At 42.4% G+C, this 12668-nt stretch overlaps 2 protein-coding genes across 3 annotated transcripts; one reads left to right on the top strand and one right to left on the bottom strand.

Moving 5' to 3' along the window:
• Positions 1-160: 160 nt before the first annotated feature.
• Positions 161-2958, bottom strand: LOC137596226 (protein NLRC3-like). Its single transcript, XM_068316541.1, has 6 exons — positions 2828-2958; positions 2380-2586; positions 2061-2236; positions 1606-1879; positions 862-1080; positions 161-557 (listed from the first exon to the last, which is right to left on the bottom strand). Exons 2-6 carry the CDS (start codon positions 2509-2511, stop codon positions 168-170), a joined length of 1191 nt encoding a protein of 396 aa, XP_068172642.1. The 5' UTR covers positions 2512-2586; positions 2828-2958; the 3' UTR covers positions 161-167.
• LOC137596225 (glutamate carboxypeptidase 2-like) lies at positions 1050-12551 on the top strand. Of its 2 annotated transcripts, XM_068316540.1 has the most exons (22): positions 1050-1170; positions 2526-2633; positions 2853-3000; positions 5104-5215; positions 5792-5978; positions 7173-7277; positions 7434-7559; positions 7830-7910; positions 7992-8097; positions 8191-8284; positions 8816-8911; positions 9521-9606; positions 9803-9922; positions 10084-10166; positions 10311-10374; positions 10454-10521; positions 10646-10737; positions 11048-11138; positions 11308-11572; positions 11659-11740; positions 11854-11946; positions 12129-12551. In XM_068316540.1, the coding sequence occupies exons 4-22, from the start codon at positions 5175-5177 to the stop codon at positions 12316-12318; spliced, it is 2070 nt and encodes a 689-aa protein (XP_068172641.1). In that variant the 5' UTR covers positions 1050-1170; positions 2526-2633; positions 2853-3000; positions 5104-5174; the 3' UTR covers positions 12319-12551. The 2 variants fall into 2 exon arrangements, with proteins under 2 accessions (XP_068172641.1, XP_068172640.1); XM_068316539.1 differs by lacking the exons at positions 1050-1170; positions 2526-2633 and having other exon boundaries at positions 2983-3108.
• Positions 12552-12668: the final 117 nt, after the last annotated feature.

Below are 12668 nucleotides of genomic sequence, written 5' to 3'. Positions count from 1 at the left end.
TACAATTGTTGTAATATTTTTTAATAAATTTCTTTCATTATTTTTCTTTCAGGTAAACAAAACAGTCCCTACACACAGAAATACCCCAAAAACATTCATTAATAAGTACAAACTGACAAATACTGCAATCCAGGAACAAAGCTTAATGAAAACATGAAGTCCACAATTCATGCGTCTTCCTGGGTCATTTCTCGAAGGCATTCCACTAAGTTTTCCACTCCGTCACTATTTTTTCCTTGAGCAGTTTCTATCGCCTTCTCCAGCACCCTCTGTGCCTCAGCCAGTCCACTTATCTTTGGTATGTTGTGTGGATAGAAGAATCCACAAAGCAGCTTGTTGTGGCACTGCGGCGAAAGTAAGCCACACAGAAAGCGAAGGAACATGTCATAGTGACCAAGTGGGGGCCACAGAGTTCGCTCCACGGCACACTGGACCAGGGACTGTGTTGATTTGATCTGATCTTTTGGTTTGAATAACTTGGCCAACATGCTGGAGCCCAGAACGTTCTGAGAATCACAGCGAAACACTATGAAGACATACAGAGCGGCCATGAACTCCTGAAGAAGAGAAGACAGAGTGGTTTTACAGCACTCCTCTGGGGAATGAGTCTCTATTTAGCCAAGCATCAACATAGCTCTTATTAAAGATCCATATCTATATATTAAATCTGTCTACTGATGCTACTGATGCCCTGAATACATCAAATTAAAACTGAAGGATTGGAATTATTCTCATTTTAAAGTGTTATACTCTTATGCATTAGGATTTTTAATGAAAATTGTTAAAATGTTAGCAAATATAAATATAATGTAAAGCAAATTGATTCTTATCCATTAATAAATTTGCTGCTGGGCCTTTCACCTGAAAGCTGAAGTGTATGAAACGGAATGTCCTCCTCCCGTCTGTGTCTGCAGTGAGGAGCTCTTCAGTGCAGATGCCTGAAAACACAGCCACCTCTGTTAACTTCAGACCGAACTCATTCATGTCTGCTTCATAGAACACACGGGTCTTCCTCTCCAGCATTTTAAAGGCCATCTTCCCCATGTTGAGCAGCAGCTGCTTGTCCTCACTGAACCATTTCTGAGGGAAAAGAAGAGGCACAACTCAGTTGCTGAAGATCAGCTCCTTCTGATAACTGGGATTATTTTTGAACTTCCAAAACTCATTACTGTAAGTTCAATTTTTGGTTTTTAATGATTTTCTGTCATTCAGATATTCACAGGCAGGCTGCTGTTTGGGACTGCAGGCTATAGTCCCAACAGTAGTATAGTCTATAGCAGTACCAGAATGCCTAATAATGGGATGTGAAGGTGGATTTGAAAAAAATATCACAAACAAAATACTGTGTCATCAAAGATCAATCAAGGGGTTGAATCCAAGTCAACTCTGACAAAACTGATTTCCAGATGATCATGACACTAATATCTCTAAATTAAAATGTAATTTCTAAACTACTAAACGTCTGCTTGTAAGATCCAAATAAAAACCAGAAAAGGATTCTTGTATTAAAAAAATCCAAATATTGACAATACTGATGGTCTTATACTATTTTACTCTTTTTTGATATCTGAAAAAAACAAAGTGAATGAAGTCGATGAATGTTACCAGGTCATCTGCCCCCTTTCCATCGTAGATCTGCAGCCTGCGATTGGTCTGATAAATCAAAACATTGATGTAGAATGGTGTCAGCCTGGGGGGGTGCAATCCGTAGCTCCGGCAACGATAATATCGCTCAAAGACAGTGGCGACTACCCAGCAGACAAAGGGCTGGCGAGCGAGGGCGATGAGCATCGGAAGACGTTTATAATGTGTCACAATCTTTCTTGCTAGCTCCTCATCATGGAAGCGTTTGGTGAAGTAGTCGTCCTTCATCTCATCACTGAAGAACGAGGGAAAACAAAGACAAATGGGACTGAAACAAATCAGTTGCTCTACAGTTTCTGCATTATTATCGAATAAGATCTGAATACTTTCGGGTCGGAATGTGAACCCAGTCAACAACAAATGCTAAACACAATGATACACATAATTAAACCTGACACACATTCATTTCCACACACCTGAAGCCCTGTATTTCTGTGACAACGTCTATGTACTGGCACGGGATTTGTGAGACCGCCGCATGTCTCCCCAAGATCCAGACCCGGGCACCACTAAGCACGGTGCCCCGGATGACATTTACAATCAGGACGTCGGTGTGTGCTCTGGTGTGATTGTCTTTTATCACTGGAGTATTCTGGAGAACGAAAAAAAAAGATTAACAATTACAAGGTTATCAGTTTCTTGTCATCAGTTTAGTATCAATCCTCATGATTTGTTCTCATCAACAATTCAGCATAGCTTTGATGGTAAATGTGAGAAGGTATGCAGATAGAATACCTCCCAGTCTAGAGGAGCTTTGTAACAATCAAACGAGTCCATTATGATCAGAAATTTACAGTCTTCTTCCTCCAAGTATTTTATTCCTTTGCACTCGGGATAAAAAAATCCAATCACTTCCATGATGGACATCTTCTGTGTTGCAGAGCCACTGCTTCGCAAAAACCAGAGATCTCGGAATGACAGTGTGATGACGAACTGCAGATCCTGAGAAGAGAAAAATTGTGTCAGAACATCCCTCTAAAAAAATAAAAGTAATTGCGAAAACAAATTTATGAAATGTGATTTGAATGTTTCATCAATTGTGAGGCACACATTTCAGATACATTTTATTTGACAAAACTATTAATATAAAAGTTAAAAGTTTTACCTTCAAATTATTTTCTACTTGATCTACAACATAATGTCAAGTAAAATAGAATACTGAAACCTTTGTTTGCTGACTCACCTTATTGGACCGTTTTTCTGCCCAGTCGAGACAGAATTTCCGCACAGAGACAGTCTTTCCAATTCCTGGGATCCCAGTGGTCAACGCCGTCCTCACCAGTCCGCCATCACTGTTCCGTAGCCGGAAGAGATCGTTCACACCAACAAAGGTGTCGCCACCGGAGCCACGGAGAGGTGAAGGAGGGTGGGGGCTACGCTCATGCAACGCTACAACTCCTCCATGATCATAAACTGAAATCTGGGGCTCCACGTAGACGTCATCCAGACGTCTCAGCTTTCCAGGTTGAACAACCCCTTCACGGATGATTTTGTATTTTCTGATAAAATATTCCTTCAGTTGAGAACGGATCAGTGCTGGTGGTGGAGAAAATTAGAAATTTAAAGTAGTCAGTTTTGCTTGGAAACTAAGTAAAAAAAATTCTACCAAAACCCAGGAACTGTTCACACTGCAAACGCTAACATCATATCATGGTGGGGTTGCTAACAAGGCTTCAAGGTTGAACATTTTCTTCATCTTTGTAAGTGGCAGCATTTATTCTTTTGATAAATAGACTAATGTGGGCTGATTACAACCAGTTGACAACATACAAAAGACTGTTTTCCTTTGTCCATCCATCCATCCATCCATCTTCCACCGCTTATCCGGAATCGGGTCGCGGGGGCAGCAGCTTCAACAGGGAGCCCCAAACTTCCCTTTCCCGGGCCACATCCACCAGCTCTGACTGGGGGATCCCAAGGCGTTCCCAGGCCAGTGTTGAGATATAATCCCTCCACCTGGTCCTGGGTCTGCCCCGAGGTCTCCTCCCAGCTGGACGTGCCAGAAACACCTCCCTAGGGAGGCGTCCCAGAGGCATCCGCACCAGATGCCCAAACCACCTCAACTGACTCCTTTCCACGCGAAGGAGCAGCGGCTCTACTCTGAGCCCCTCGCGAACAGCAGTGTTTCTCACCTTATCTCTAAGGGAGACACCAGCTATCCGCCTGAGAAAGCCCATTTCAGCCGCTTGTATCCGCGATCTCGTTCTTTCGGTCATGACCCATCGCTCATGACCATAGGTGAGGGTAGGAACGAAGATTGAACGGTAGATGGAGAGCTTTGCCTCTCGGCTTAGCTCCCTCTTTGTGACAACAGTGCGGTAAAGCGACTGCAATACCGCTCCTGCTGCCCCAATTCTCCGTCCAATCTCACGTTCCATTGTTCCCTCACTCGTGAACAGGACCCCAAGATACTTAAACTCCTTCACTTGTGGAAGGACCTCATTCCCCACTTGGAGAAGGCATTCCACCGGTTTCCTGCTGAGGACCATGGCCTCAGATTTGGAGGTGCTAATCCTCATCCCCGCCGCTTCACACTCGGCTGCAAACCGGACCAGTGAGCGCTGCAGGTCACAGGCTGATGACGCAAACAGGACCACATCATCTGCAAAAAGCAGTGATGCAATCCTCAGGCCACCAAACTGTAAAGCCTCCTCACCACGACTACGCCTCGATATCCTGTCCATGAAAATCACAAACAGAATTGGTGATAAAGCGCAGCCCTGGCGAAGGCCAACAGCTACTCGGAACAAGTCCGACTTACTGCCGAGAACCCGAACACAGCTCTCACTTTGGGCGTACAGGGATTGGATGGCCCTGAGAAGAGGCCCCCTCACTCCATACTCCCGCAGTATTTCCCACAGTATATCCCTGGGGACACGATCATATGCCTTCTCCAAGTCTACAAAACACATGTAGACTGGATGGGCATACTCCCAAGCCCCCTCTAGGATCCCTGTGAGAGTAAAAAGCTGGTCCGTTGTTCCACGACCAGGACGGAACCCACATTGTTCCTCCTCAATCTGAGGCTCGACAATCGGCCGGACCCTCCTTTCCAGCACCTTGGAGTAAACTTTCCCAGGTAGGCTGAGGAGTGTGATGCCCCTGTAATTGGCACACACCCTCTGGTCCCCCTTTTTAAAAAGAGGAACCACCACCCCAGTCTGCCACTCTTTCGGCACTGTCCCAGATTTCCACGCAATGTTAAAGAGGCGTGTCATCCACGACAGCCCCTCAACACCCAGAGCCTTCAGCATTTCCGGGCGAATCTCATCAATACCCGGGGCTTTGCCACCGTGCAGTTGCTGGAAGGCATGAATGTAATTATAATAATGGAGTTGTTGCTCTCAGGGAAAATCTATTGTTGAACTGTGTGTGTGTGTGTGTGTGTGTGTGTGTGTGTGTGTGTGTGCGTGCGTGCGTGCGTGCGTGCGTGCGTGTGTGTGTGTGTGTGTCTTTCAGGCTGGTTCTCGAGGCCAACACAGTCAATCTTCGCAGATGGAAGCGAATCCAGCAAGTATCTGAGGGAGTTTATGGATGAAATGAAGCCTGAAAAGATCAGAGAGCATCTCAGGTAAAAGTCACTAAATCTGCTCTGTCCATCAGCAGAGGGAAGCCAACTTTTCACTCGTACAACAACTCAGTTATTGAGAGTAGACTTCAGAATCTAATGACACCAGCCTCCATCACTGGTAACCAATGACAACCTCTAAACACATCACACAGACCCATGATGGTAGAGAGTGTGATCCCGATGATAATCTGGATCACAAGCTAAATATAATTGATTATTCCTTGGGACAAAATCCATTCAGAACTTTTTGACTAAAAAACTGACAATGAAAACATTACCTCCATGTTGGCTAATTAAGAGCTATGAGCTGAAACACAACATGATGTTATCAGACAGCATGGAATAAGATTTTATTATCTATTATATTATTATTATTATTATTATTATTATTATTATTATTATTATTATTATTATTATTATTATTATTATTATTATTATTATTATTTACTCTTATTTATTAGCTATTATTACTTTAGAGACATGGATCTTGGTGAAGTCAGACAACTAGAATGTCTGTAGAACCCATCAGTTTACCCAGACTTTAAAAGGTTTCTTCTCTCTTTGGCATCTTTGCAGGAAATTTACCCGCCTCCCTCACCTGGCTGGCACAGAGCAGAACCGGAGATATGCAGAGCAGATAAAAGACGAGTGGCTGGAGTTTGGACTGGACTCGGTGGAGATGGTGCCGTATGATGTCCTGTTGTCCTACCCCAACAAATCACAGCCAAACTACATCTCGATAGTCGATGGCCTCGGCAATGAGGTACAGCATGTGCACGAAGAAGTCACAAGACGGTCATTTATGCATGAAGCCTGGATCCATGCACACTAATATACGGTCACATAGTTCAGTCCATACCTGTCTGTCCACCTGTCTACCTGCCTGTGTGTTTGCAGAGATAAAGTGACAAATGGATATCTCACAGTTTATTAAGAAAACATCGACTAGTTCTCCTTGTTTGTATTGTTCGTCTTCTCAGCTCATTAAAGTCCAAGGTCCTTTTACAGCCCCTCTGCGAGATAAACCTCCGCGTGTCTCTTATAAGTAGAGATAATGATCCGGCACAGAGGCAAACAGTAGAAAAACAACAGGGTTTACCGCACAGCCACACTGCAGTGTGCTGCTCGGTTGCATTCAGCTCATAATCTTTTATCTAATTCAGTTGTAAACATTAGCTTACAGTCACTAAACAGCATGAACTTATGCCAGGCTGATGGCCCGATGTGTGATGATCAGGTCAGACGGCATGAGTCCATTGTCCTGCCGTCAACAACAGGATTAAGTGATAGCAGTTTGCAGTTAGGATCACTAATTCAAAGCCTTGGATTTCTGTAGTACGGCACTGTGGGAATAATGCATGTAAAAATCTGGATTTTAAACGTATACTTGTATAAGTTACACAGGAACAGCAAAAAGTGTTATAAATCAAAATATTTCATATTTGCTGCAGTAAAACATTCTCTGCATTATCTGCAGTAATATCTATAATTATACTTCAATAATAAAATAATGTATGTTATATAACATGTACTATATATAGTTATAGATAGAATGTAGAAGTGTGCCAGTACTGTGTCTTCATATTGTGAGGGTGAATCAATGAAATGCATGACATTTTTGCAAGAAAAATGACATCATCCATCCATCCAGCAGGGGAAACTCCGGGCACAACGCCAGTGCACCACGGAGCCACACAAAGACAGACAAGCACGCACGCTTGTTGCAACCAAAAATCATCTTCCTTCATTCCCTATATTTTAATCTAACTTTTACCTGGCTGAAGCTGTCAGATAAACATAAGAGTAAAAAGAGCAACATTTTTCTATAAAATGTAGATGCAAACACCCTTGCTAGCTTTTATTCCACTGCTTCTTACCAATCGAATTGAGATTGAATGCAAATATTCTCAGAATGAAAGGCTGACCTCTGACCTCCTTCCTTGTTCTTTTTTCACAGGTTTTTAGCACGTCCTTAGCTGAACCAGTTCCAGAAGGTTATGAACACGTGTTGGACGACATTGTGCCTCCTTACAGTTCATTCTCCCCCAAAGGCCAACCAGAGGTAAAGCAGCTCTCACACAGAGTCCTGACAGTAACAGTTAGATTCCCTTTCACTCCAATAGTAAAAGTTGTTTGTATGGATTTAAAACATTCTCCTGCCTCTCCATCTGATTGAATAAACTCTGGAGACGTCTTCTGTGTCTGTCTTGCTTCCCAGGGGGAGTTGGTGTACGTCAACTATGGCCGTACGGAAGACTTCTTCCAGCTCCAGAGGGAAATGGGAATAAATGTCACTGGAAAGATTGTTATTGCCAGATATGGGAAAATATTCAGGGGCAACAAGGTTAGAAAAGAAAATTCTACTCCAAAAAAATTGTTTTCTCTAAATAATGAAAAGAGCTGAATGTGTACAGTAATCAAAAGTAAAAAGGGTTCAGTAGCAAAATAAAAAAATAAAAAAGCTTTTTGCTGAATGGATGGTAATCTCTGCCCTTTTCAAGCTCTGCAGCAGAGGTGTCATACTCTGAAATAATTTTACTATACCAAAACATTTTATGGCACATCAATTTTTGAGGATCATCCAGTTAATTTCCTAAATCTTTTGCCCCGTCAGGTGAAAAACGCCATGCTGGCCAGAGCAAAGGGGATCATTATGTTCTCAGACCCTGCAGACTACTGTGCCGCCGGGGTCCAGGTACAACATCCTGAAGTTTCAGCTCCAGAATTTCCGTCTCGATTTGTGAATTATAAGATTGTTACTTTTATTTGTCCACAGCCCTACCCTGACGGGTGGAACCTACCGGGTGGAGGAGCTCAGAGAGGAAACGTTCTCAACCTGAATGGAGCAGGAGACCCACTCACACCAGGCTACCCTGCTAAAGGTGTGTGTGTGTGCGTGTGTGTATGTGTGTGTGTGTGTGTGTAAAATTCACACGTATGAATTTATTTAACGTGGCACTTTCCTTCTCTTTAAGAATACACCTACAGATTCAACCTTGAGGATGGAGTGGGGCTTCCCAAAATTCCCGTTCATCCGATTGGCTACCATGATGCAATTCACCTGCTAAAGTATCAATCATTTTCCTCATCCTGTATTATTTTTTCTTTTCCATTTCATTGCTACTTAACTTGATTAAGAATAAAATATCTAATTTAAGAATTTCCATATGTTATTCAACTAAATAATTAAATTCTACCAAGAAAACTGTTTTCTGACAGACATGATGATCATATCATTTATTCACCATTTTATAGTCACTTCGTTCGTAATGAAAGATTTGAGAATTACTTTTGGAGCAAGTCTGGATCATGCAATATGATTGTTACGATTATTAATAGCATTAACATTAGTTTTGTGTTGTAATATTAGCAATTATCCATGTTAATGTTGGATAGTAGGCACAAAAGATAAAATAGAAGTGATGGAAATTACATTAAAAATTTAAATAAATGCTTTAATGGCCCTGATGAGAGGATTAGATCATTTCATCATCCTGTGGGGAACCTGAATCTAATTTCAAACTTTAATGAAACTTCATGTCAAAATAGTAGAAGTGCTTCAGGCTGTCACATATTTTTCTGTTATTTCTATTTTAACAGGAACATGGGAGGACAGATTCCACCCAACAACTGGAAAGGAGCCCTGAATGTCTCGTACAGGATCGGTCCGGGCTTTCTAGACGATTTCAGGAGCCAGTAGGTGCTTACACAGAGTGTTCTCTGAGGCATCCAGTGTTCACCCTGTGACATCATCCTCAGAAACACTGTTTTTAATGACTTACTTTCCACTGATTTCAGTCGATACTTTTTCTCTCCTGCTTCACTTCCATCTTCACTCTGTGCTTAGCGTTTTAAATGTCTCTCCTTATTAGATGCTATTCTTTCTTTTTTTTTTGCTAGTGGCAAGTAGCCAACTTAAATATTGTACAATGGGGGCCTTGTTACCTCCTGTGTGTGAGAAACACATACATGCTGCACAAATTATGCATGAAATATGTGCCTAAACTCAACAGTAAATAGGTCATTCTGTTCAACAGGACTGAATAACAATGACTAGAATCAACTGATCTTCATCCTCTGGGCTTCCTGACATTTATCTTTATTCTCTCTCATACTCTTCTGAAACTTGCCTGTTGTTGCATGAAATAAACAAAAAAAAGCAACCCTAACCCATTATTTTGTTGATATTATACTTTGCTCCTGTTCGGGGTTTTTTTGTTAAAAATAATTTTATCGGCCAGTTTCTCCGCTGCCCTTCCTTTTTTCTCTGTGTCACCTTTGGTGTGTTTTACCTGTCTACTTCAGAAAGGTGCGTATGAACATCCACACGGACAACCAAGTGACCCGGATCTACAACGTCATTGGAAAGATTAGGGGAGCTCTGGAGCCAGGTACAAGATATCAACATCTTCTCATTAACCGTTCACCAAAATGTTTTGATGCTGCAATTTTTATGAAGACTGTCAGGCCAAGTTAAATATCAGTCCAAAACTGTGTGTGTGTGTGTGTGTGTGTGTGTGTGTGTGTGTGTGTGTGTGTGTGTGCGTGCGTGCGTGCGTGCGTGCGTGCGTGTGTGTTTGTGTGTAGACAGATATGTGATTCTGGGAGGCCACCGGGACGCCTGGGTTTTTGGAGGAATTGATCCCATGTCTGGAGCTGCAGTGGTGCATGAATCTGTGAGGAGCGCTGGCAGGCTGCTAAGTAAAGGTGTGTGTGTGTGTGTGTGTGTGTGTGTGTGTGTGTGTGTGTGTGTGTGTGTGTGTGTGTGTGTGTGTGTGTGTGTGTGTGTGTGTGTGTGTGTGTGTGTGTGTGTGTGTGTGTGTGTCCTCACAGCGACAGTACACGAGTCATGTTTTGTTTTCCTGCAGGATGGAGACCGAGGAGGACTATCATATTTGCCAGCTGGGATGCAGAGGAGTTTGGATTGCAGGGATCCACAGAATGGGCAGAGGTTTAAATGCACTATTCTGTGCATCCTCACACACACACACACACACACACACACACACACACACACACACACACACACACACACACACACGCACACACACGTAGTGTACATATATACAAGCCCACTGACAACCCTTCTCAACAGGATAATTCCAAGGTGCTTCAGGAGAGAGCAGTCGCCTACATCAACGCAGACTCTGCCATTGAAGGTGAAAGACTGAATTTCCAATAAGTCAAGCTTGAATTAGTTTGATTTGGCTCATTTGGGATTATGTATCTTGATTCCAGGTATGTACACACTGAGAGTTGACTGCACTCCGTCTCTACACACTTTGGTGTACGACATCACCAAGCAGGTGAAAAATTTCAACATACAAAATAAATGATGTCTCCTGTCATCATCTCTTTAGCTTTATTCCTGTTATTCCATCCTGGATTACCGGGTATTTATTTCACTTTTCTTTTTATGTTTGCATTTAGATAAACAGTCCAGAAGAAGGAGAGCAGGGACTCTCTTTGTATGAGAGCTGGCATAAGAGGGACAACTGGACAAGTGACCGTGATGCACCCAGGTAGAAGCCTCACAATCAGTTGTTTGCTTCATTTGACAGTCACAAGACCACAGTTCAAGTGCAACCAAACTTTGACAGCTGCAAGAGCTGCTATCAGAGGGTTATAGAGGGCAAAATAAAGATTTTAAATGGGAGATAAGATAACCTGTGTAAAGGTGAAGGTCACTACTTCAATGCAATGGATGCAGTGATAAATATGGTGGACTAAACTTATTTCTCTGGGTTTTTAATGTCCAATTAGTAAGCCTTGGATAACTGAATAATGATTTGGTTTGACAGAATCATTACATTTACTCCTGTGTGCTTGTAGGATCAGTAAACTTGGCTCAGGCAGTGACTTTGAGGCCTATTTTATCCGTCTGGGAATCGCTGCAGGCAGAGCCAGATACACCAAGAACAAGGTGACAAATGTTACCCCTGTGTAAACATAATTATTAGATTTTTGGAATAGAAATCCTTTATTGTCAATGTGTTCCTTAACACAGCAAAAAACATTAATTAAATCAAGCTGTATGCAAGTATGCATTTCAGTACTGTGTACGTGTGTGTGTGTGTGTGTGTTAAATTCAGAAAACAGAGCGGTACAGCAGCTATCCGGTCTATCACAGCGTGTACGAGACCTTTGAGATTGTGGAGAAGTTCTACGACCCTTCTTTCAAGAGGCTGCTGGCGGTGGCCCAGGTGAGGGGCGGCCTCGTGTTCCAATTGGCCAATTCCCAGCTCCTCCCTCTCGATGCCAACCAATACGCAGACTCGCTGAGGAAGTACGCAAACAGCATCGCACAGCTGGGCCAGCAGCATCCAGAAGAGATGAACATGTATAAAGTTTCGTTTGGTGAGTGGATGTGAGTCGCTGTGTGCTGCCAGATTGCTGTTTCCAGGAGCCTGATCATCTGTGACTGTTTTTCTCTGTGTTTTCAGACGCTTTGTTTTCTGCGGTTAAGAATTTTACAGTTGCAGCTATGGACTTCCATGAGCGCCTGCAGACCCTCAACAGAGCAGAGTAAGAGCTGCAAACTAAATTATGAGTTTATTACCACGGTTAATATATTCTGAGGGATTTCTCATTTATTTTGTTGATGGGACAATTTGTTTGCGTGTGTGTGTGTGTCTTAGTCCTCTGCAGGTACGAATCATGAACGATCAGCTCATGTATTTGGAGAGAGCCTTCATAGATCCCCTGGGTTTACCTGGCAGACCCTTCTACAGGTAGGGTGTGTTATAAATACACAATCCAGTCCAACTTACTTTTTATCAATTATTTTCAAGAGTAATTTGTCTATTGACAAATTGTGACAAATACTCTTGACCAAGTTCATTCTATTCCATCCTACTTACACTACACTAATACTTGCAGTTCATTCCTTGACAGTCCGTCTCATCTGTTTCAGGCATGTGATTTTCGCTCCCAGCAGCCACAATAAATACGCAGGCGAGTCTTTCCCGGGGATCTATGATGCTTTGTTCGACATAGAGAACTCAGCTGACCCACATATGGCCTGGAGTGAAGTCAAACGTCAGATCAGCATTGCAGCATTCACCGTCCATGCTGCCGCCATGACCCTAACGCCACCGGCATGAAGCACACAGTCTGAAGCTATGTGTGCACTGCAGTGACACTGACAACTAGAGAACCAACAAACTTCCAGGAACGTTCGGGGCTCAGCTGATCAGTGAATCTCATCATACTTAAAAAGATCCTTTAATATTTGCACTTTGTTGTTTTAGCTGTTTCATGTTTGTACAGTTAAGAAGTTCATTATGTTTAATAATGTTTTCTTTATGAGGTTGCAGAAATAAATCAATCCACCCTTTGTAAGTTTGCAGAATGGAAATGATTTCATCAAATGTCATGTTTTGTACAATTGTTGTAATATTTTTTAATAAATTTCTTTCATTATTTTTCTTTCAGGTAAACAAAACAGTCCCTA

Source organism: Antennarius striatus, chromosome 6 (genome assembly GCF_040054535.1).
Source record: "Antennarius striatus isolate MH-2024 chromosome 6, ASM4005453v1, whole genome shotgun sequence".
Lineage (NCBI taxonomy): Eukaryota > Metazoa > Chordata > Actinopteri > Lophiiformes > Antennariidae > Antennarius > Antennarius striatus.
The sequence above is the reverse complement of the archived record's forward strand: the minus strand, read 5'-3'. Positions and strand labels throughout refer to the sequence as shown.

Excerpts from the sequence above, each read along its gene's own strand:
- LOC137596226 (XM_068316541.1), bottom strand. The coding sequence starts at position 2,511 with ATGTCCATCATGGAAGTGATTGGATTTTTTTATCCCGAGTGCAAAGGA. Across the intron at positions 1,880-2,060 it reads ACAGAAATACAGGGCTTCAG|TGATGAGATGAAGGACGACT; the intron begins GTGTGTGGAAAT and ends CTCGTTCTTCAG. Across the intron at positions 558-861 it reads TCATACACTTCAGCTTTCAG|GAGTTCATGGCCGCTCTGTA; the intron begins GTGAAAGGCCCA and ends TCTCTTCTTCAG.
- LOC137596225 (XM_068316540.1), top strand. The coding sequence starts at position 5,175 with ATGGATGAAATGAAGCCTGAAAAGATCAGAGAGCATCTCAG. Across the intron at positions 9,923-10,083 it reads TGGCAGGCTGCTAAGTAAAG|GATGGAGACCGAGGAGGACT; the intron begins GTGTGTGTGTGT and ends GTTTTCCTGCAG. Across the intron at positions 10,375-10,453 it reads CGCAGACTCTGCCATTGAAG|GTATGTACACACTGAGAGTT; the intron begins GTGAAAGACTGA and ends TCTTGATTCCAG.